Source organism: Patella vulgata, chromosome 9 (genome assembly GCF_932274485.2).
Source record: "Patella vulgata chromosome 9, xgPatVulg1.2, whole genome shotgun sequence".
NCBI classification, from domain to species: domain Eukaryota; kingdom Metazoa; phylum Mollusca; class Gastropoda; family Patellidae; genus Patella; species Patella vulgata.
The window spans coordinates 27,061,671-27,083,115 of NC_065887.2; the positions used below are offsets into that span (position 1 = coordinate 27,061,671).

Consider the following 21,445-nt stretch of genomic DNA (forward strand, 5'->3'; position numbering starts at 1 on the left):
TCTGATAATTACTTAATGAGTTGTTACTCTTAATCAGATTTAAATGTATTATAAATGTTTCATTACCGAAAAAAGTAAAAAATATGCGACAACTCTTGTTGACTGCCCGGACGATATAGCTGCTGTGGGCGTATGTTTCGTTGCCTGGCAACCTATCTTTGAAAGTAGCCTAAGGCTCCGTCAATTCAAATACGATCGACATGCTTGTTCTTTATATGAAATTGCGAATTGTTTGACGGACTTTCATATTTGATATGGCACCTCAATTCCATGATGGCGACGCTTATGGTTCTTTCTCTATATTATTGTTTTTAGCCGAGCAAATCAACTGTTATACATTGAGAAAAAAATCTCATGACAGAAATGGGTGGTGTTGATACCTTTATCCTTTTAGTAAAATATTTCTGTCTATGCCAAAGCTAGGTTGATATAAGGAGGACAAACATAAAAGAGCCTTTTTTCCCTAGGATCAAAGTTAATTTTGAGTTTGTGTTGGTCTTTGTAGGCGGCGGGATTCAATTTCAATCTGTGGATTCCTGTTAGTCTTTATAAAAGTCTTTGAGATTTTGGAACTGTAGTTTGATTGTAAATATGGTACCGATAGACATACGTCAAACAGGCTGGTGAAATTTCAGCGTGTTCATGGTTATAGCTGGCGTAAAAAATGGGAGAGAGAGAGAGAGAGAGAGAAAGAGAGAGAGAGAGAGAGAGATCTGAACGCCCACTCGACACAAACTAAGCCATTTCGGGACAGCGATAATTTTATTTAGATTGATAAGGTTAAAACGAGCACTAACTTTTGTGATGAAGTTACGAATCTTTCTGTGGCAATGATGGTATTTCTATAAAGTAGACTTAAAAACGTATTTTAAGCAAAGCTGTGCGATTCTGGAAAAGATCATTTATTTTTTTATTTCTATACCTACACCTGATTTCAAACCTAGAGCATTCATCGGCAGTTTGACCATTAAATAGTATATTTCTGTCAGTATAGGCTACAATATGTTCAATATATAAACATGCAGTAGACAGCCGTTTAAGTTATAGTTCTTATACACATGTTTTATACATATATCACAGCAAACTAGACTATTATACTGTCTATATTTATCTTATATACACTATAACAACAGTAACACATACTACATTTACAAGGTATTCTCAATCATTTATAACACGTGTACAAACTGCCAGCAACCAAATGTTCGTCTCTGAGAGTGACATCGCGCAGATATCGGAATCCCAAGGGCTGAATATTCAGTTCAGACACTAATGCACATTTCTTATAATTCCTGTTAGCATTTACATTTTATATTATTCATATTGAATATATACGCAAAACTTAGAAAGGCTTGAAATGTAGATATTAAAATCCATTGGACATAGATTAGTTCATTTCGGGACTGGCATTCTATGTATTTATTTCAATAATGTGATTCTGTAAAACGACTTTAAGCAGTGGGGAAAAAATAGGAAAATCCGGATAAATTACACTTGGCTATACGGACCCCCTTTATAGGAGCACACACCCTGCGTAAAACCCGAGGAGACTTATAGAAGTTTTTCATATAATATTATTATGTATGTAAATATGTATTTCGCCGATTTCACAAAATGTTCATACTGGAGGTGTTCAAATTAGATTTTATGGAAAACTTGTCACAAAGTGGTGTTTTCACTTGCGATAGACATGGGCCTTGGTGCGCTTCTTATTTTTTTAAAAAGTGGTTTAACACACATTTGCTCCAATAAGCATACTTTGAGTAGGTCAGTGGTTGGATTTTCGATAATTAGTTAGGTCTAAGGCGATTTTCATTGTTCAAAATTAATTAAAATTAGTTTCTTGGAAAAGAAGGGGACGTTAAATTGTACATATATGTTATATTTGAATAATTACATTATATATTGGCATGAACACCCAGAAGAAAACTTGTATGCACTGTCTGAATTCGATAATCCCAAGTATGTTACACTTGATCTATAGCGACACAGCATGTATTTTAAATCAAGTAGATCCAATGAGAGTATTTATATATAAAATGCTGACCTGGACTATTGATTTATCCCGAAATGAGATAGATTCTTTTAGTCAAATGTTGTGTATATATCTCTAGAGATTCCACTGTGAGAATACCACAACAACACAGCTGTATGTTTATACCTCTCCGCAGAAAGATACAGCCATGCTGTTGTATATTTAACAGTAATGGAAATTAAATTTTGACAAAGAGATACAAGTGTTTAGAATGCAATATTTCCAGCGGATCGTTGAGTTGAATTGTACATTTTTCATTGATAGCACGATAAAATCGAGCATATCGGTAGACTATTAACAGCAACTGAAAATACAATTTTGGCACACAGTTCGAGTGGTTTAGAATGCAATTTTTTCTTGAGTTAAAGGGGTCGTCTTATATGGAATCTAAAATTTTGAATCAGAGTTTTAAGTTGAACATGACTTGAATAAATATTTCACGCAGAATTAACCTGTTTTATTCACTAAATTACATCTGGGATAGCTCCTTTAAAAACTAGTGGAAACAATTATATTCCAATACCTTGCACATTGGTGTTTTTTGACATCCGCTTCGTAATAGAAAAAATATGTGGAACCATTGAAATTCCTTCAAATATACATGTTGTTTTATTCACGTAAATCAACCACCTCAAATAAAAGCTATTTTGAAGCACGGAAACAGTTTGCTAGCTTTCGATTTTAAACTGTTTCGTGGTAATAAATGGACAATAGAATTTGTTCTTCTCTTGCGTTTAGATACTAATCGAACATAAAGCGAAATAACTCTTTAATAGAACTAGACATCAATGAGATTATCAAGTGACTCTTTAAATTGTGTCGGCGCTAGCTTTGTTATAGACTCCCATTAACCCATTTAGCCAAGCATTTAAGCAATAAGCGAGGTTTAATTAAAAGACAAAGAGCTTTTTTATTTATTTAATAAAACATGAAAAGCGCTCCTTCTTAGTGTACTTTGCTATGAAGTAAGAGTTGGTTCTTTGAAGATAGTGTTGTAGTAATATTGTATGATGGCTAACCCAGTGTCTGCTGAAATTCATGATTAAGATACTCTTGAATAACTCTAACATACCACCCATCGATCGTCTCGGTAGGTGGCACCACATATTTTATGAATTGTAATTGATATAAGATGCCAGAAGTTGAATTGTTGAAACAGACGTTAAATAGCATTACAACCATAGTCTTTTCCTATAAACTACCAACACAAAATATTATTCCAATGCGTATGTTGAGACTTTAAGCAACTAGGTATTCTTTTCAATTTTTCTCTCAGTTACAGGAAACTATAAAAACAGTAACTAAATTTTATGCGAGGGTGACCTAGAAACGTTTTTTGTATAGCATACCAAGATCTGCCTGAAACATTATCCCAATTTATGTACATGTGGGAAACATGATTACTCTCTCTCAGATTACTGGGTTTAAAGGAGCTAAATCTCTATTTTTTGGCACCTAGAAATGAACACAGATGGGGTGCAGCGCATATAATAATACAATATGAATGTATATACATAGACTGATTTACATTCAATCGTTTCTGTTTTTACTGTTACTTCTAATCAGTTATTTTCAGCGAAATACACAAAGAGTCCATGGTCTACACTGGTAGTATTCTCCTGCGGGGTATGCCTCCTTTAAATTTGGTTTGGATTTATCTAACTCAGAGTTTTAGCCCACGGCAAGGATTTAAATCTATGTCTTTGATGTTGTTCGTGAAGTTGGCCACATGCTGCTAAGAAAAACGAGTTGAAATTGTAGAGAAGAAGAAAAAGGTTCCTTTTGCCAAAACTGACCATCAAATGTGATGCCGTAAATACAATATTTTGAAAAAGCATTTCCATTGGTACATAGCCAAGTTAAATGAATCACACAAGATACTTAAACCTTTGTGGATATAGCATACAATTAATTGAAATCTACAGATCTCTCAGTCTTCAAAAGTTTCCTTTTGCGATTGTAGTAACAAAAATGACAAAATTGTGTATGATAAGTTTAACTGTCTGTATATTTCTTAAAATGATATTTGCCAAAGTAATTTGTGTATCATGTTTTCAATTGTTTTATTAAATGATTGACATAATTGTGGATAATATAGAATCTATCTTCCCCTTGAGCGTCTCTTTTTGCTATTCTTTGGACTCAATTGGCGAAAAATGATATTGTCTGTTCTTGTCGGTGATTAGTAGGACCGGAATATCTTTGTGTCGATAGGATAGGGAGGGAGAGTTAAACGTCAGCATTAGACACTTCAAGAATGACATTGTGTTTCTTTAATTCAACACATCAGTTCCGTTACTCCTTTTGGCTATGTGTTCAAGAAATAGTAAGCAGAGCTTAATACCGTGCACAACACACGTCAAAACTAATCAATTATTTTTCATGTACTCAGATTAAAGAAGCGAGAAATTACTGTCGATAATTCTCTAGCCTTCTGGTGTGTGGGTGTGGAAGAGACGAAAACCCCGAAAGCTTGACAGTCGATCCCAGTTCTAACGTTCAGATCAATGAGACTTTGCATTATCAGAATGTTTTAACAGTATAATATTATTATTTAAAATAAACCTATTGAATTTACAACTGCAGATACACCAATAACATACTTGCATAATATACATTTGGCTATATACATGTATATGCAACATTAAAGGAAGCCAAGTTCACAATTCCGCGTTTGTGGATTTTGGCAAAGATACACAGAACGTCTACCTTGAAATGTCTTGGTAACAGTGGAATGGATTCGGGTTACTTAACGACCCAGTCTAATTCCTGTAAATTGTAGTACAAGAAAACATTCATGCCAATCTGGCATGCTACAAAAGCCCTCGTGTAAACTATTTGTAAAGGCATATTTCTTTCTACAGATCATGGTTAGAGATAAATAAAATGTGAAGTATTTTCTCAGGTGGTGAAGATGATAAAGCTGATAACATTTATTATTCATGATTTATGTACATGTGATGGGGCTAGGATTTGATATCTTGAATTTAATAATAATTAGCTACTTCTTAACTCAGTGTAGTTTGATGCGAAAGAAAACAAAGGGAAAGTTTAACGTCTCGCCAACAAAATATTTCGGTCACCTTTGAGACTAACATACGGTTATATTTACTGTTAAAAGTTTTTCGGACAGGGCCTACTCGCCATCGAATTCCGACTTTCAAGGGCTATTGTAGCGGTTCTCGATACGAAACAGTCGAATACCTACAAAACATGAAACGTGAAAATTTTGTAATTTTAGTATGTATTAAACTCAAATTTCATAATATTGACTTCCGTTATGAATCAGTCCAAATTAAAAAAGATTTTTTTCTGCATTAGTTATCAAATGATGAATTTAATAGAGCATACATGAGTGTCTGGTTTTCTTGCGTACAAGTACAACTATAATAGTGCCATCCTAGACACCATTCTAAAATTATATTGAAGTCTGTTTCTTGTTAACATACTGACACAAGAGGGCATGTAGACAGAGACATGTTGGGCTCCATTCCAAACTAGAAAGCATCTGCGTGGTGCAGTATTCAACTATTAAAGATTCGTGGGCTACGTTATTACCCTATTATCTGTATCCATTTTACCACTGAATCTAGTATCAGCATTCATTCTCCATTGTTAGCAAAGAAGTTTATATAAATACTATGCTACTATAATTTCTATAAATATAAAGAACTAAAACAATGTGTGGCGAAGATGTCCAACATTTTCAGGTATCTATGTTAAATATCATAACTAAGAAATAAGAAAAGGGGTGGCACACGCTATCTTAGATCATGATTTCCGATTCTGTTGGTCTTCGCTACATAGAGATTTAGCCACTATTTTTATTATACAGTATATATATGCTCAAAGAAGTCTGTTTGGCTAAGGGACAATCACATCGTCATTTGAACACAACGTCGCAAAGATGATATTAGACTACACGGGTGGGTTAAAAAAAAAAAAAAAAAAATAAATGAACACCATAAAATGAATACCACAACACAAAAATTATACTGCAGTTTCAGATATCTGATTTTCGAATGTGTGTATGTGTATGATTTGTCGTGCAGTTTTCCAACTATACCTTATTTTTTCGTAGTAGCCAATTGTCATCGTAGCCCACCCACCTTCATACACACACTGCTCATGTAAAAATAAAAAGTATAGTATCGTGTGACAATATTTTCTGGCTGTTGAACTATCGGACGTTAAACTCAAGTCAATTAAATTACATGAAGGACATTAGCAGGCTATAAATACACGACTGGATACTGTTTAGTAATAAGTTCAATCAGATCAAGATACACGCAATGTAGTTACGGCGCCTGTCACTCCATTAGATGATATTGTCTTAAAGCTACCCACGAAATTTCAAAACGATCCCAATAAAGTTAATTACATGAAGAGGCAATATTAGAATAGCATTGGATTATTATTGATGGATATTGATAAAACGAGAAACTCAAGAGTAAATGGCCAGATATTCATTCTGAGCATTATTAGCTGATTAACCATTGCTAGTGGTCATGTCCAGTTCCTACGTCAACATAAAGATAGGCGAAACACGACAACCACGCCCATGTCACGACTTATATACTCGCCTCGTGATTTAAATTTGCAACCCTCCTACTACTGCATGCACATCTGAGTTTAAATAATACATTTCTAGAGAGCCTAAACGTTTGGGTGGTGTATGATACTTAAAGCCATGCCCGTTTTCCACAGTTAACCTAAAGGCTACATTTATCATCTGATTGACTAAAAGGATCATATTATGAATTGATCATAGGCGCACGGGCTCGATAAATGTTATGAGGGCAAAACCTGAAATGCCCGAAAAAATTTCGGGTTACAGACGTCTAGGGACCCCCTCCCCCCACCCCGCGCCATGAAAATTTGACGGCCGCAAACGCGTTTTCTTGCTATTCCAGTCCCTGAATACAAGTGATCTAATATAGCCTAACTTAGGTTTACAGTACACGGAGAATACAACAACTTCAATATAGCCTACCTTAGGTCAGTGGCTTACCTGAATCCTAAACAACCAATCAATCGTCGCGGGGTATGAGTGGCCTCGCGATCCCCGAGAAAATTGTGAAAATTTATTCGCCGCAAATGCGTTTATCTGCTATTCTAGCCCGTGAGTTAAGCAACTTCAAAATTTCAAATCGTTTTGTAACCGAAATCCCACTCTATGCCGACCTGAATTCCAAGCTGGGTGGAGGTGGGAGAATGAAAGACATTTTATTTTTGAGTTTTATGTAAGCTTATGCTTTTAAACTTTGTATCCTGTTTTATATAAAACATATTTTAAGAAGAACTTCGTGTTTCTGGTACATACAGAATTTGGTTGTCGAGTATGTGAAGTCTCATATTATTGTTTGTATGATGGACTGGTGGATGACGTAGCTCTTTTGGGTATGTGTTTCGTTGTCTGGCAAAACTTCTCTAAAAAATATAAGACACCAACACAGAGTGCTCATGCACAATAAGACCCGTATCTCAGACAAGCGTTAACAGTACACAGAGATGATGATTCATATTATAGGAAGCATAATATATATAAGGATGCTATATATAAACAATGTTAAGTACACAGTAGATACTTTACTTATCTGGTACTTGGCCACCTTTTAACCTGTCACGACTCGCAGAGTTTTATGTCATGTTGAATCATCAACTTTATACCATGTTGTTAATAGGAGGAAATCGAAAGTAATTTGTTTATCTTTAAAGGTACCTTAGCTCGTTAATTATAAGTCTATAATTACCTTGATAGCAACTCTAACCAGAAGCAACGTGTAAGTCGATAAATATACCTTATTAAGTAAGCTTGGGTATGGAAAATCACGGATGCCGGTCGTTTTATACTGATCGGTTCAGTCCACAGCCAAATGGGATGATAACGTGGTATCATATAATTGTGTGTATGTCTAAAGTAAATGAAAAGTGGTATCAGGTGTTATAGAAAAAAAACCCTTCACAACCTAGGTGTCGTCTACGAGCCAATTTTTACACTTTCTAGATCCACTTTTTAGATATCACTTCTAATTTATTTGGAAAATTCATATAGCTAATAATATATATTTTTGTAACGACGTCATAATAGACTAACAGATATATTGACCTTGCTTAAACCGGTTAAAAATTGCGATGCAAAAGTCTTCATTCTGTAGGCGATGCAAAGATAACCTTCAAGTTAACGGTCTATTATTCATATCAGATACACAGAACGCCAACAATGTGCCAGTTGCATATTAATATATTACAAAAGGTTATCTGATAACCAACATAAGATTCATCCTGTCTTAAGCTAAAGGCTCCATGAATCCAGTCTGGTTGTTGATGCCAGTCTGTCTTGAGTCGATCTTTTTTATGTGGTGTATTAAACAAAGTACTGGGTAAATGTAGTGATTAAAGATATACACGGAAACAATATCAGCAATATAAAGTATTTATTACGTTAGGTCTATTTAGCAATAAGTATTTATTTGGAGTTCATTTAAAGTGATTTAAATTTTTTGAAAATATACCATTTCTCACGGCTTTTTAATCCACGTTAATAATATATATTGTGATATGATAACACGTTAAATCTAGTTGATGGGCCTGTATTCAATCCGACTGAATCCAAACCGAGAGATTATCTAGCTTTGATATTTTGCTTTTGTTTTCTTGATTAAATGTTAAATAATCAACCTGAGTATACAATAAAGTAGATTAAGTCGTGATAAATTTAATATTTTCCGACAAAATTCAAACCGTTACTTGAACTCAACATTAGCTACAATTAGTTAGAAGTATTGGTGAGTGTTGTGTGGGAATATTTCGGGTATTCGACGTAGCTATCAATTTTTATGTCTGAATGATTTAGCTGGTTACCCGTATTAAGGTTATGGTTACTGAAGTGATCCGGCATCAACATGTACGAATTAGCTTCGTCATCTGAATAATCAAGTCCAATTGTTCGCTCGGTTTAAGTAAAAAATATTGATGTATGCTATGCAGTGATGGCACGAGCCGCCAGTGGTTGGAAGGGCAAAGCTTGGGGCATAGTCCAAGATTAAGAGGGCAAAGGCACGAGTTTCAACTAGGGGTAGGTGGGCCTCCCCCAGAAATTTTTGGAAAGCAGGCTTCCGAAAATGGCAGTATTTCAGGCACTGATCGTTGAGATAAGTGTCAAACGAACGGACTTGCGAACCTCAACGAACCCCACTCACGAGCGCCAAAGCAGGGAGTTCTTACGGAGGGTATGGGGGACCCAGAAAAGTTTGAAAAATAGACTGCCGGAAATGCTGTCTGACAGTATTCAGTCAGGCACAGATCGTCGATATAAATAGAGCTGACCAGATACCGTCCGTCGACTGATCACTAGTTTATCCGGCCAGAGAACAAGTGTCAAGCGAACGGACTTACCTCAACGACGTTCCATCATGAGCGCCAAAGTAACGAGTCCTTCCCAAGAAATTTTGAAATGTAGACTGCCGGAAATGCTGTCTGACAGTATTCAGGCACCGATTGTCGAGATAAAATAGAGCTGATCAGATACAGTCTGTCGCCTGATCACTAGTTTATCCGATCTAACCAGAAGCAACGTGTAAGTCGATAAATATACCTTATTAAGTAAGCTTGGGTATGGAAAATCACGGATGCCGGTCGTTTTATACTGATCGGTTCAGTCCACAGCCAAATGGGATGATAACTTGGTATCATATAATTGTGTGTATGTCTAAAATAAATGAAAAGTGGTATCAGGTGTTATAGAAAAAAAACCTTCACAACCTAGGTGTCGTCTACGAGCCAATTTTTACACTTTCTAGATCCACTTTTTAGATATCACTTCTAATTTATTTGGAAAATTCATATAGCTAATAATATATATTTTTGTAACGACGTCATAATAGACTAACAGATATATTGACCTTGCTTAAACCGGTTAAAAATTGCGATGCAAAAGTCTTCATTCTGTAGGCGATGCAAAGATAACCTTCAAGTTAACGGTCTATTATTCATATCAGATACACAGAACGCCAACAATGTGCCAGTTGCATATTAATATATTACAAAAGGTTATCTGATAACCAACATAAGATTCATCCTGTCTTAAGCTAAAGGCTCCATGAATCCAGTCTGGTTGTTGATGCCAGTCTGTCTTGAGTCGATCTTTTTTATGTGGTGTATTAAACAAAGTACTGGGTAAATGTAGTGATTAAAGATATACACGGAAACAATATCAGCAATATAAAGTATTTATTACGTTAGGTCTATTTAGCAATAAGTATTTATTTGGAGTTCATTTAAAGTGATTTAAATTTTTTGAAAATATACCATTTCTCACGGCTTTTTAATCCACGTTAATAATATATATTGTGATATGATAACACGTTAAATCTAGTTGATGGGCCTGTATTCAATCCGACTGAATCCAAACCGAGAGATTATCTAGCTTTGATATTTTGCTTTTGTTTTCTTGATTAAATGTTAAATAATCAACCTGAGTATACAATAAAGTAGATTAAGTCGTGATAAATTTAATATTTTCCGACAAAATTCAAACCGTTACTTGAACTCAACATTAGCTACAATTAGTTAGAAGTATTGGTGAGTGTTGTGTGGGAATATTTCGGGTATTCGACGTAGCTATCAATTTTTATGTCTGAATGATTTAGCTGGTTACCCGTATTAAGGTTATGGTTACTGAAGTGATCCGGCATCAACATGTACGAATTAGCTTCGTCATCTGAATAATCAAGTCCAATTGTTCGCTCGGTTTAAGTAAAAAATATTGATGTATGCTATGCAGTGATGGCACGAGCCGCCAGTGGTTGGAAGGGCAAAGCTTGGGGCATAGTCCAAGATTAAGAGGGCAAAGGCACGAGTTTCAACTAGGGGTAGGTGGGCCTCCCCCAGAAATTTTTGGAAAGCAGGCTTCCGAAAATGGCAGTATTTCAGGCACTGATCGTTGAGATAAGTGTCAAACGAACGGACTTGCGAACCTCAACGAACCCCACTCACGAGCGCCAAAGCAGGGAGTTCTTACGGAGGGTATGGGGGACCCAGAAAAGTTTGAAAAATAGACTGCCGGAAATGCTGTCTGACAGTATTCAGTCAGGCACAGATCGTCGATATAAATAGAGCTGACCAGATACCGTCCGTCGACTGATCACTAGTTTATCCGGCCAGAGAACAAGTGTCAAGCGAACGGACTTACCTCAACGACGTTCCATCATGAGCGCCAAAGTAACGAGTCCTTCCCAAGAAATTTTGAAATGTAGACTGCCGGAAATGCTGTCTGACAGTATTCAGGCACCGATTGTCGAGATAAAATAGAGCTGATCAGATACAGTCTGTCGCCTGATCACTAGTTTATCCGATCCCAGAGAGGAAAATGTCAAATGAACGGACTTGCGAACGTCAACGAAGCCCCCGAAAATTTGAAAAGTAGACTGGCAGTTTTTCAGGCACTGATCGTCGAGATAAATAGAGCTTATTAGATACTACCTGTCGCAAAATCACTAGGAAAATGTCAAACGAACGGAGTGAGTGAATCAAAGTGAATGAATATTTTCGCCACGATATTTTGGGAAATAGACTGCCGGAAATGCAGCCTGAAAGTATTTCAGACACTGGTCGTCGAGATAAAAAGAGCTGACCAGATACGTTCGTCGCCAAATCACCAGCTTATCCGAACAGAGAGGGGGGTGTCAAACAAACGGGGGGAGTATATCAAGTGAATACCTATTCTCGCCGCGTTGACCCTATACCACAAAAAAGCATCATAAAAAACACTTCTCAAGTGGTTAACATGTTATTGTTTACAGTAGGTTTACAGCAGGATGGGCTTGGTAAGAAATCACTCAGACTCTACAACATGCAAGCATATGATTGAATGGGGATGTGGGATTTAATCACCGTAGAAGGTATTGATTACCGAAACGTATCACAAATCCTTTTTTAAATTTCTAAAATTATTGGGGGGGGGGGGCGCAAACAGGGGGCCGACCAGATTTATGGGGGGATCCCCCCATTGCCCCTCCCCTCCTTGGCGCCGCCACTGATGCTATGCACTACATATGACTTTCATAGAACACCAGATACCGCTTTTTTTGTTTAGTAAATCCCAACAGCTATTCAGTACGTAGTGAATAATTTTTAAACTTAGTACACAGATGATCTTCTTCATAGCTAACCTAGATCCCAGGTCATAATGTATTCTAATGTACAACCCTTCCAAAGGTTTCACGTTGTTTGATTTTGTTTATTTCTCTAAAAAAAATGGCACGTTATGAGCAAGGTCAGTACGTAATGCTACATAAATTAAACCATAACGTCCGTTCTTCAATTTCAGTTGATGCGTACTACATGACACTGATCGTAATGAATACACGAGGAAGTTCTTCCGCGAATACAAAGTAGTCCTTGAGGAATAAGACAGGAAAAGTTATTGAGTTAAGGCAGTGTTCTCATTTCCTTCTTTACACACCGGATCGATTAAGGGGTTTTTAACTACTGGCCTGGGGTAAATCATGGACGTGCTGATTGATTGGAAAAACGTTCTCACCAAACAGGAAATAATCGCCATCTTAGCTAATCTTTAAGATGATTTCTTCAGAAGTCCTTAACATTGTGGAGACCCCCCGGGATATTACATCATTCCAGGAATTCCTATAGATATTTGCCAATTGATATTCTGAATAGTTTGACGTGATTACAACTATAATGGCCAGTATCGGATTCTGGATACAATTAGAAACCACAGAAAAGAATTACAGTATATGACTTGCTACCGTTTAAATATTCCCAGAATTATTATCCTTGTAGATGCAATATAACAATATCAACTATAGTTTTACTGTTTTGTAACGATTCACACGTTCAACGTTTTATAACCAGATTTGTCGTTACGGAATTCGCAATTGGAATAAATTGGATGTTATACTTTTTGTCATGAGAAAGGATCATGTTATTTCTCCACGAACAAATGCATTCGTTCTTTTAACGAATAAAAAATTGATTGATTCAAATGACATTTGCTTTTTATAATGCAGCAATCTCTGTAATTTTTCAAGGCGGGATTAATAAATGTTAAATTAGTTTTGAAATGAGTTTCTCTGTAGAAGAAGGCGTATCTTAGACGTGATAGGGTAGGCTTAATGATCACTATTGTTTCTGTTTATACAATAAAATAACCGTTGATTGCCCCTTTTGACCAACAATGTTGTAAATGGATAATGGCAATGTCACGCCGAGGAGCTTGTGTAGCATACACGCAAATAACTTTAGCTTGGCGACTTGCCCCCCCCCCCCCTGCCCATCTTCAATTGAAGGCTTTATCTCTCTCTTACTCCATACGTCTTATCAAGGCCTTCACGAAATACCCTGCATATTTCGGCAAGAATTTTGATTGGGTATTCAAAGGCATGAGAGCCTATCAGATTCCTCGATCATCCTCAATACCAGGTCTCGCGCTTTCCAGCTAAAAGGTGTACCTGTGATAATCGAGTTGCAAAGTTCAAAGTTTGTTCAATGTCAAGGTTTCCGTGGAGGTCGCTATAGTTGATTTGATTGTCTTGGTATAACAACTTCTGATTGGACGCTACTGTTCACTTGTCTGCAGTAAAGGGAGAAAATGCAGCTATAAGTTTGGGAATCGCAAAGTAATCTAGCAACGTCCAGATTTTGTTAAACTCGCAGTCGTTGCTTCAGGAACATACTTATCCCCAGGACAAGCACTATCTCGACTGGCAGATGTACAAGACACCTATATACCGTCCAGACGCTTATTTTTAAACCAGTTCAAAATCGCCTGGGTTTTTAAGACACGCTCGTGTTGGGTTCACACGTACTATAAGCCAAACCAGTTTAACTATTCTGACCTTTTCGGTCGGAGGTTAGAGTTAACTATGCATGGGTAGCTTCATATTTTTTATTCGGTTCTGGCACGCTTTTGATAACACTTGCACTGCATGACGCCGCCATTTTCCCAGAAATCTAACTTATCGCGTACTGCTCATGTCCAAAGCGAGTTGGAGCCGGGTTTTTTTTTAAAGACAACCCGTTCAGACGGCCAATATGAACTAGTTTAAAATAAAAAGCCTTCTCGAAGACAGGTTGCGATCTGGTTTTTTTTTTAAACTGGGTTATTTGTCCCACATTTGCGTTCAGACGACAAAGTTAAACTGGTTTAACGAACCCCGGTTTTTTTTAAAACCAGTTTAGCTTAAGCATCTGTACGGGCTACTAGACAATCATTAGACGTTCTCTTGGGTCCTACTAATCAATGACGAAAACCGACAAGAGAGTTGTTTTGTCAAAGCTCCCAGTGTATTGCAAATAGTGACAGATATGTGAATATATGTTATAGATATGTACATTCTAGACATCATATCCAAAATTAAATGGTTCCATGAAAAATGAGAAAATCGGTGATTAGCATGTTTTTCTTAATGAATAATGGTTTATTGTCATAATTGCACTGAAATATCATCAAGTTGTAGATCCATTGATGGATTAAACACACTATATAAACACGTACATACGTAATGCATCTATTATAAGCTCTGTTATGTTTGCTCATGTCTTTTTCTGAAGTTTTATAAACCATCTGTATTTATCTAACATATTGGTATGCATACTGTTATTGTTATAAAAGAGAACCACGATGGTCTATTGAGTAAGATGTTTGCTTGCTAACTTGGAGGTGGCGTGTTCGATCCCGGTGTTGGCCGAGAAAGTTAATCGGGATTTTCGGGCGTGGTACCCGCTTGTTAGTGGTGCAGAACGGAGGGCCTGGCGAGGGACAAAGTATAGTTGTTCGAATGGGGCGAAAAACCAAGTTCCAATGTACACATTGGCCTGTACTTAAAGAACCCCTGATAGTTGTCATTCGAAATAAGAGTAGACCGTAGTGCCGCTGTCGGGGGAAAAAAATACTCCAAAGCACACTGTATCGCGTATACCGTCTTCATTTCATATCCATTTCAGTTATCTTTATACTGTTAAGAAAGCACAATTTCCACATAGTATTTGGTGAAAGCCATAAAGCATCTGACAAATCGTTATGGCTATTAACAGAATGATTTCTATCTATGTATGATTCGGGTTAACATAATTAAACATATCCAACTGTTAATGAACCCAAACTTCTCAAGAAAACATGCAACTAACAATACACGAATATGACAAAGGTGAAACAAATAGATAGTTATATAGTACATGTATAATATATCAAACGATCGACAATTCTCGTAGACGGTGCGGATACAGTTGATGCCTATTTCTAGTCCAAACTTCCAACAGTGACAACTCCGTTCAGAATAAAGTAATTTGACTGAAATTTTCAATATTTTCTTTTTTTATCATGTATATTTGCATTATTATAGCAAGAAAGGCCAACTCTTTATTAAACTCTTAATTAATATATCTTTAATGAACCCAAACTTCTCAAGAAAACATCCAATTAACAGTACACGAATACGGTACTAACAATGTACGAAAGTGAAACAAAGAGATATGTGGAAGACTTTTGTAGAATTTTTGCTCTTTTAGCTAGTAGCATTATATTAATTAATATCTTGGCTAAGTCGTGTCTAATGTACTCAAAAATGAGTGACAGATTGATGTATAAAAAGAGTTATAATTTGGTAAACATTAGCTGGTTCCGTGGGAATGAGAAAATCATGTTTAACACGTGGTCGGAAAATTTCCATTGCATCATTTGGCTTAATTAACCAATCTTTATAATTATTTACATCATATTTGACCAATTAGATAATTGATAGAAGGTCCAAAACCCAAAGCTACAAAACTATCATATTTGTGAGCATTGGTCAGACAGCAGCTTGATTCCAGAAGGAAAAAGATGTAGCAATTTCTATCCGCATGGGGTTTGAGAGAGAGAGAGGGAGGGAGAGAGAAGAGAGAGAGAGAGAGAGAGAGAGAGAGAGAGGGTTTAACGTCCACAAACTAGGTCATTTCAGGACTAACATACGGTTTAATTTTATTTCAATAATTCGCTTGCGCGTAGGGGTCTTTAACAGTGGGAGGAAACCGGAGGACCCAGAGAAAACCCACGAGGTTGGACAGGCGACCCTAATCCTTGTCACGTACAACAGGGGATTCGAAACCACGCCAGTTGACTCAATGACAGGTCTTATGATACAGCGCGCACGTGCTAACCATTCGGTCACCCCCCCCCCCCCCCCTGAAGTGGAAGCAAAGACGACAGGTGAATATACAAGACGATCACAAGGCTACTAAGATATGTAGTAAGATGTAGGTTGTGGCGACCGGTTTGGCTACATATGTACATGTATACTGTACGTACCGCCTTCTCACAGATAAGCCTAATGGCGCGATAAAAGCAATGAATCAATACAATATATAATTTAGAACAAAACCACGATATTCAAACAATATTATCAATAATCAGTCGTTTTGATCAGTCATTTTTTAATGATCCACCCGTTCCAGTATTATTACCGCCCAGAAGGGGATGATAATAACGAAATAAATGTAATTAAACTGCAACCCGCTTTTACCGTTTGGTAAATTTATTACCTCCGTCATGTGGACATACAGGCACACTTTCCAGAATATGCGTATCTTATGGTATGATGGTTAGGGTTAGGGTCTTGAAAACTGACTTGATAACAAAAGCCCCCTGTTGTCCTTTATATCCCCTTGATGGAGGTCATAAAAAAACCTAACGGTAAAAGCGAGTTGCGGTTTACCGCCTATTTCGTTATTATTATCCCCTTCTAGGCGGTAATAATACTGGATCCGATGCATGATCCATGTTGAGGGCTGTAATGTGATACTTACACTTCATTGGGTTTGCTTCTATGTACTCATGTATAGTCTGTTCAGTATACAAATGCAACAGAATCCCAACTGTCAAACCAAGTTAGCCAACATTTGTTCTCCCTTAAAACATGCCCTATACTTACTGATCAGAGAATATGTGTTGTCTGAGTTTAATAAAGATTGGATTATTTATCTGCAATGTTTTGTGTGTAAATGAAATCTTGTAGTATGTTTTTATTTGCTCTCTAATACTAACATCTGTTAAAGCCGGGTAGGAAATGAATGTTTCCTTAATATAATTACGTCTAGATGAATTAGTGTATGTAGACGTAAAAATCAATGAGGAATAAAGTGGAAAATAGGAGAGAACTGTCATAGATAATAATCATTAGAAACATTATATAGCCTACAAATAAACAATCCATGGATTTAGAGTTGGGCGATATTGATATTAAGTATGCCTCTGGATTTGTGCTAAAATTATGCTTTGAGTTACATGGACATTAACTGATATTACTTGTATTAGAGAAATAGTAAGAATCAAAATAATGAGATTCGATCTGAAATTGTATTCTATAAAAGTTGTTTTCAGAAAAAAAGAATCAGATAATATCAGAAATAAGGATATACAATAAATTACGTATCACATGTTGTGTGTTCAACACATCAAAGTGTATCACTTTTTGCATCATCCAAGCGACTGAACACAATATGGAAGCTAGGAACGAACCTAAAACAAGTTTAATTACGTTTCGTTTAAAAATGTCATTGTAAACGAAACTAATCTATATAGTTTTAATTATCATGTTCAAACATCACAGTGTTTTAGTTTTCATCTGGAACTAAATATTAACAATATCCAACTTTGCCTGTCTTTATTGGATATTGTTATATTTTTATCTCTAGTAATCAATCCCTGTCAGTATATTTCCGATACGTTTCGGTCGCATGAGACCAAATTTATCCAATTACGTAATTAGCGGAATTTTTAGAATTCGATTAATGTAAATAATGTGTTTAGACAGCGGTTTTAATGCATTTGTCAATTACAATCTATTGAACTATAGGATTTCATAATACGATATCGTTGTAAACCGGTAGTCGAGGGTTCTGTAAAGTTCGCAAAAAGATCGTTTATTGAAAAAAGAAATCCCAGCTAGGTCTACCTCATAATGAGAAAACTTTGATTTATGTATCGTTTCCTATCAATATTAGAAAATTATCGTCGTTTGCATTCTCGTCAACCCTCTCAAGACAATGGGTATTTGAGAAGAATCCACATGTCTCAAGCCCAGTTGTTGTTCAAAGCCCTCGTTTGCAACGGTGGTAAAATAGAGTACATACTTGACAATCAAGGCTACAGGTTTTAGGGCTGGGTTTATGACAGCAAGCCCCTTTCGACCAAAAGGCCGGAGGAAGGAGATCATCAGCGATTTTAATCTGTATCAGACGATTGTCATGACTTCTGGCATGGCAGATAAAATATAGACAAAGTAAAATGGCCATTTATACGCGTGCTTATGGAAAACAGCTAATACTGATTTGTTCAAACAGGTTTAAAGAAGCCTTATATGTATCTACCCGAGGTTCCATGATACCTTTGAAATGTGACATATCTAATATATCGCGTGTAATTTGACATTTATGTGTATTTTATTCTATTTATCGTAGACGGCATCATTGAACCTGTATGGCAAGCAATACCATAAAGCCCAAGCATAAGTGTTCATTGGGGAGTATACAAGCAACTTGAGCAGCCTGTAGAATATGTGTATGCTACAATAGATAAAATATGACTGTTTTCCATAGACCACAATATCATATTATAATACGCCATGACCTCAATTGTTATATCCCTTCAACATATGAATCAATTTAATTTCAGTGTTTTGTTTTTTTTAAGTAATAAACAATAGCATCAACAGCGCTCAGACCGTAATATCAAGGACAATCGCTCAATTACAAAGCACAATTCACTTAAAACATAAACAACAACATCAACAACACCACACAGCTCACTATAATGAAGTCTGGGCGTATTTATATATATATGAAAAAAAAAACCCTATTCAAATAATAGTTGCTGAATTTAAAAGGACAATTCACGTACATGGAATCAACAGGGCCATCAAAATTAGGTATTATGTTATGTCTATTTAAATTATTTTGATATTCGCCCAAAAAACAAAACCCTAAAAAAAAACAAACAAACAACCCAACCCATGTAAATAAAATATTAAAGATGCATTATGTAAGATTTAGATAAAAAGCTGGCCGTTCTTGCTATATAGTTCCAAAATAGAAAATTCAAAATTATCATATTGAAAATTTATTCAAATTACTTTATTCTGCGCGACTTTATCACTGTTTGCAGTTTTGTCATACATTGTTATACCTGATTAAAATCGACACACAGTCTCACTTCTCGATTTTTAAATTAAATCATTAAATGGCGATCGTATTTTAATCCGTTTACATCTGTGCCATCCGATGATCTAGAATGTTGATTAAAGGCTTGTCATATGAATAAATGTCTAAAGAATAATTTATATAACATTTTAAGCCAAAATAATAAAAAACATGCAATGGGCATATTTAACTCTTAGATAATACATCGTTAATTTAAATACCATGTATGTTAGGATAGCGCGCTACATTATTTGAAGAAATGAACTACAAATCCCCATGATCAAAATCACGATTTGATCCTAGTCACGAGAATTGTAAATCTCAGACTTAACCAATTTAATCAATATTGTTTAAGAACTAAAACATTCATGGATCAAGTGGTTAATGTATAATCTACTTGTGATGTTGATTTTTTAAGGTTATTTATTTAATAGATAATTTGTTGTTAAGATAATCAGTTGTATGCCTTATTTTCGATTTTATCATTTTATCAATAGCAAATGTTATTTCCTGTTGGAAATTTTAACGAAATATGCATTCGGGTTGTTTGTGGGCCTTAACGCCCGCTTTCACCCAGGGTTATATCGCAGACAAAGGTTGTATTATGTGCAAAAGTACAACAAAACATTGTTAGTTACGTGAACTCCCCCACTGGAAAGCAGTACCAGGTGTACAATTGACGGAATCACACTCAATCCCATTGTATTTGATAATGCTGGTTGATTGACTAAGAGATTCAAAATATACGAAGTCAATAATTACTTCAGCTTTCCAAGGTAATCTGGTACTTGGAGTTGGCGTTGTGTTCGTATCATATACTTAAATCCAACAAGTATTAAAGGCGTTCATCACAGTATCAAAATTCTTCTCTTTCTTTTTATAATGGTATTTTGTCGTTGCCTAGTTTTATTAATAAGGATACATGAAACTATACAGTACCAACTTATTGTGGTATGGAATGATATATATTTTGTCTGTAACAAATGGTATCATTACTACTATTATTTTTAATGAAATGAAAAGGAGTTTAACGTTCTAATTTTCTGATCGATACAAGCTAATGACGACAGGCATACGCCATGAACTACCATCGACTCTTATTTCGAATTCCAACTATCAATGGTTCTTTTACTTACACGCCAACGTGTACACGGGACTTCAGCTTTTTTGTACCATCCGAACAACTAGACACTGTTTCTATACATTTCAGCTGCGAATAAGGCATAGCGAATTCCATTTCCAAAAATGTAATGAACCATTATAATATGTTTGTATTAATGGCTAATGTGATCGATTGAACTAAGTGTAGATGAATAAATCAATAATATTGTATGTCAGGAAGATAGATATTTGACTGGAAAATCTACTCAGGGCCTTTCGCTCGGGGCATACCTTTATCAGTTAGGCTTCAGCCGATGGGAATTCCTGTTAAAATTAAAGTATGCATTAGAACACATTACACTATCTTTCACTGAGAATTAACATGCTAACAATTTCTGCCGTGCTCTTGTATTCTTTTCATAAAAGTCTATCCCCATTTTCGTGATGGACGCAAAAATTGCTGATTAGTACACCTCTAAAAATGTGTATTAACAGGACACCTTTCAGATTTTTAAATGTATGGTTAATTCAGTTAATAAAGGTTAGACTCGGCCTTCAAACAGCATTATTAAATCGCTTCGAAGTAATTATCTATAGATATGGAGGGTCTTCTATTTAGTGAGAAAGTAAGATCGAATGTGGACAAGTTTGTCATTTGGAGACTTCACTTGTGTTACTTGCATAATGTTATATAAATTGTATATTTTCAGTTAATAGCGAATGGTATATTATTTCTATGCGTTAACGTGGCTGGTATTTTGATTCACAATCTAACAGAAAGATCACAGAGAAAAACGTTCATGGACACGAGGAATTGTATAGCAGCACGACTTGAGATTGAAGATGAGAACGAAAAATTGGTAAGTTGCGTGTATCAGTTTTCCACGTGCATGTCGCTACCAACAGGCACCAGATGGGCTCCTCGGATTCAACTCCTGCGGTTTCGAGTTATACAGCCCTAATGGCCGAATACATTATATTCATTTGTCACAATCAAATTATAATATTTTGTTTCGACTTTACGGTCCTTAAACTAAACCCGGTAAAACTTAAAATAGGGAATATATAATGAAGTGTAAAGCGAAAGAGACCGAAAATGGAATTGAAAAAGTT

General features: G+C 36.0%; 1 protein-coding gene across 1 annotated transcript in view; it reads left to right on the forward strand.

The window, feature by feature from the left end:
- LOC126831524 (adenylate cyclase type 1) overlaps positions 1–21,445 on the forward strand; it is an 86,464-nt gene that overhangs the window by 25,674 nt on the left and 39,345 nt on the right. Inside the window, exon 2 of the mRNA XM_050562056.1 lies at positions 21,043–21,192. Within this exon, the coding sequence (XP_050418013.1) occupies positions 21,043–21,192 (150 nt within the window). The remainder of the gene's footprint in view (positions 1–21,042; positions 21,193–21,445) is intronic.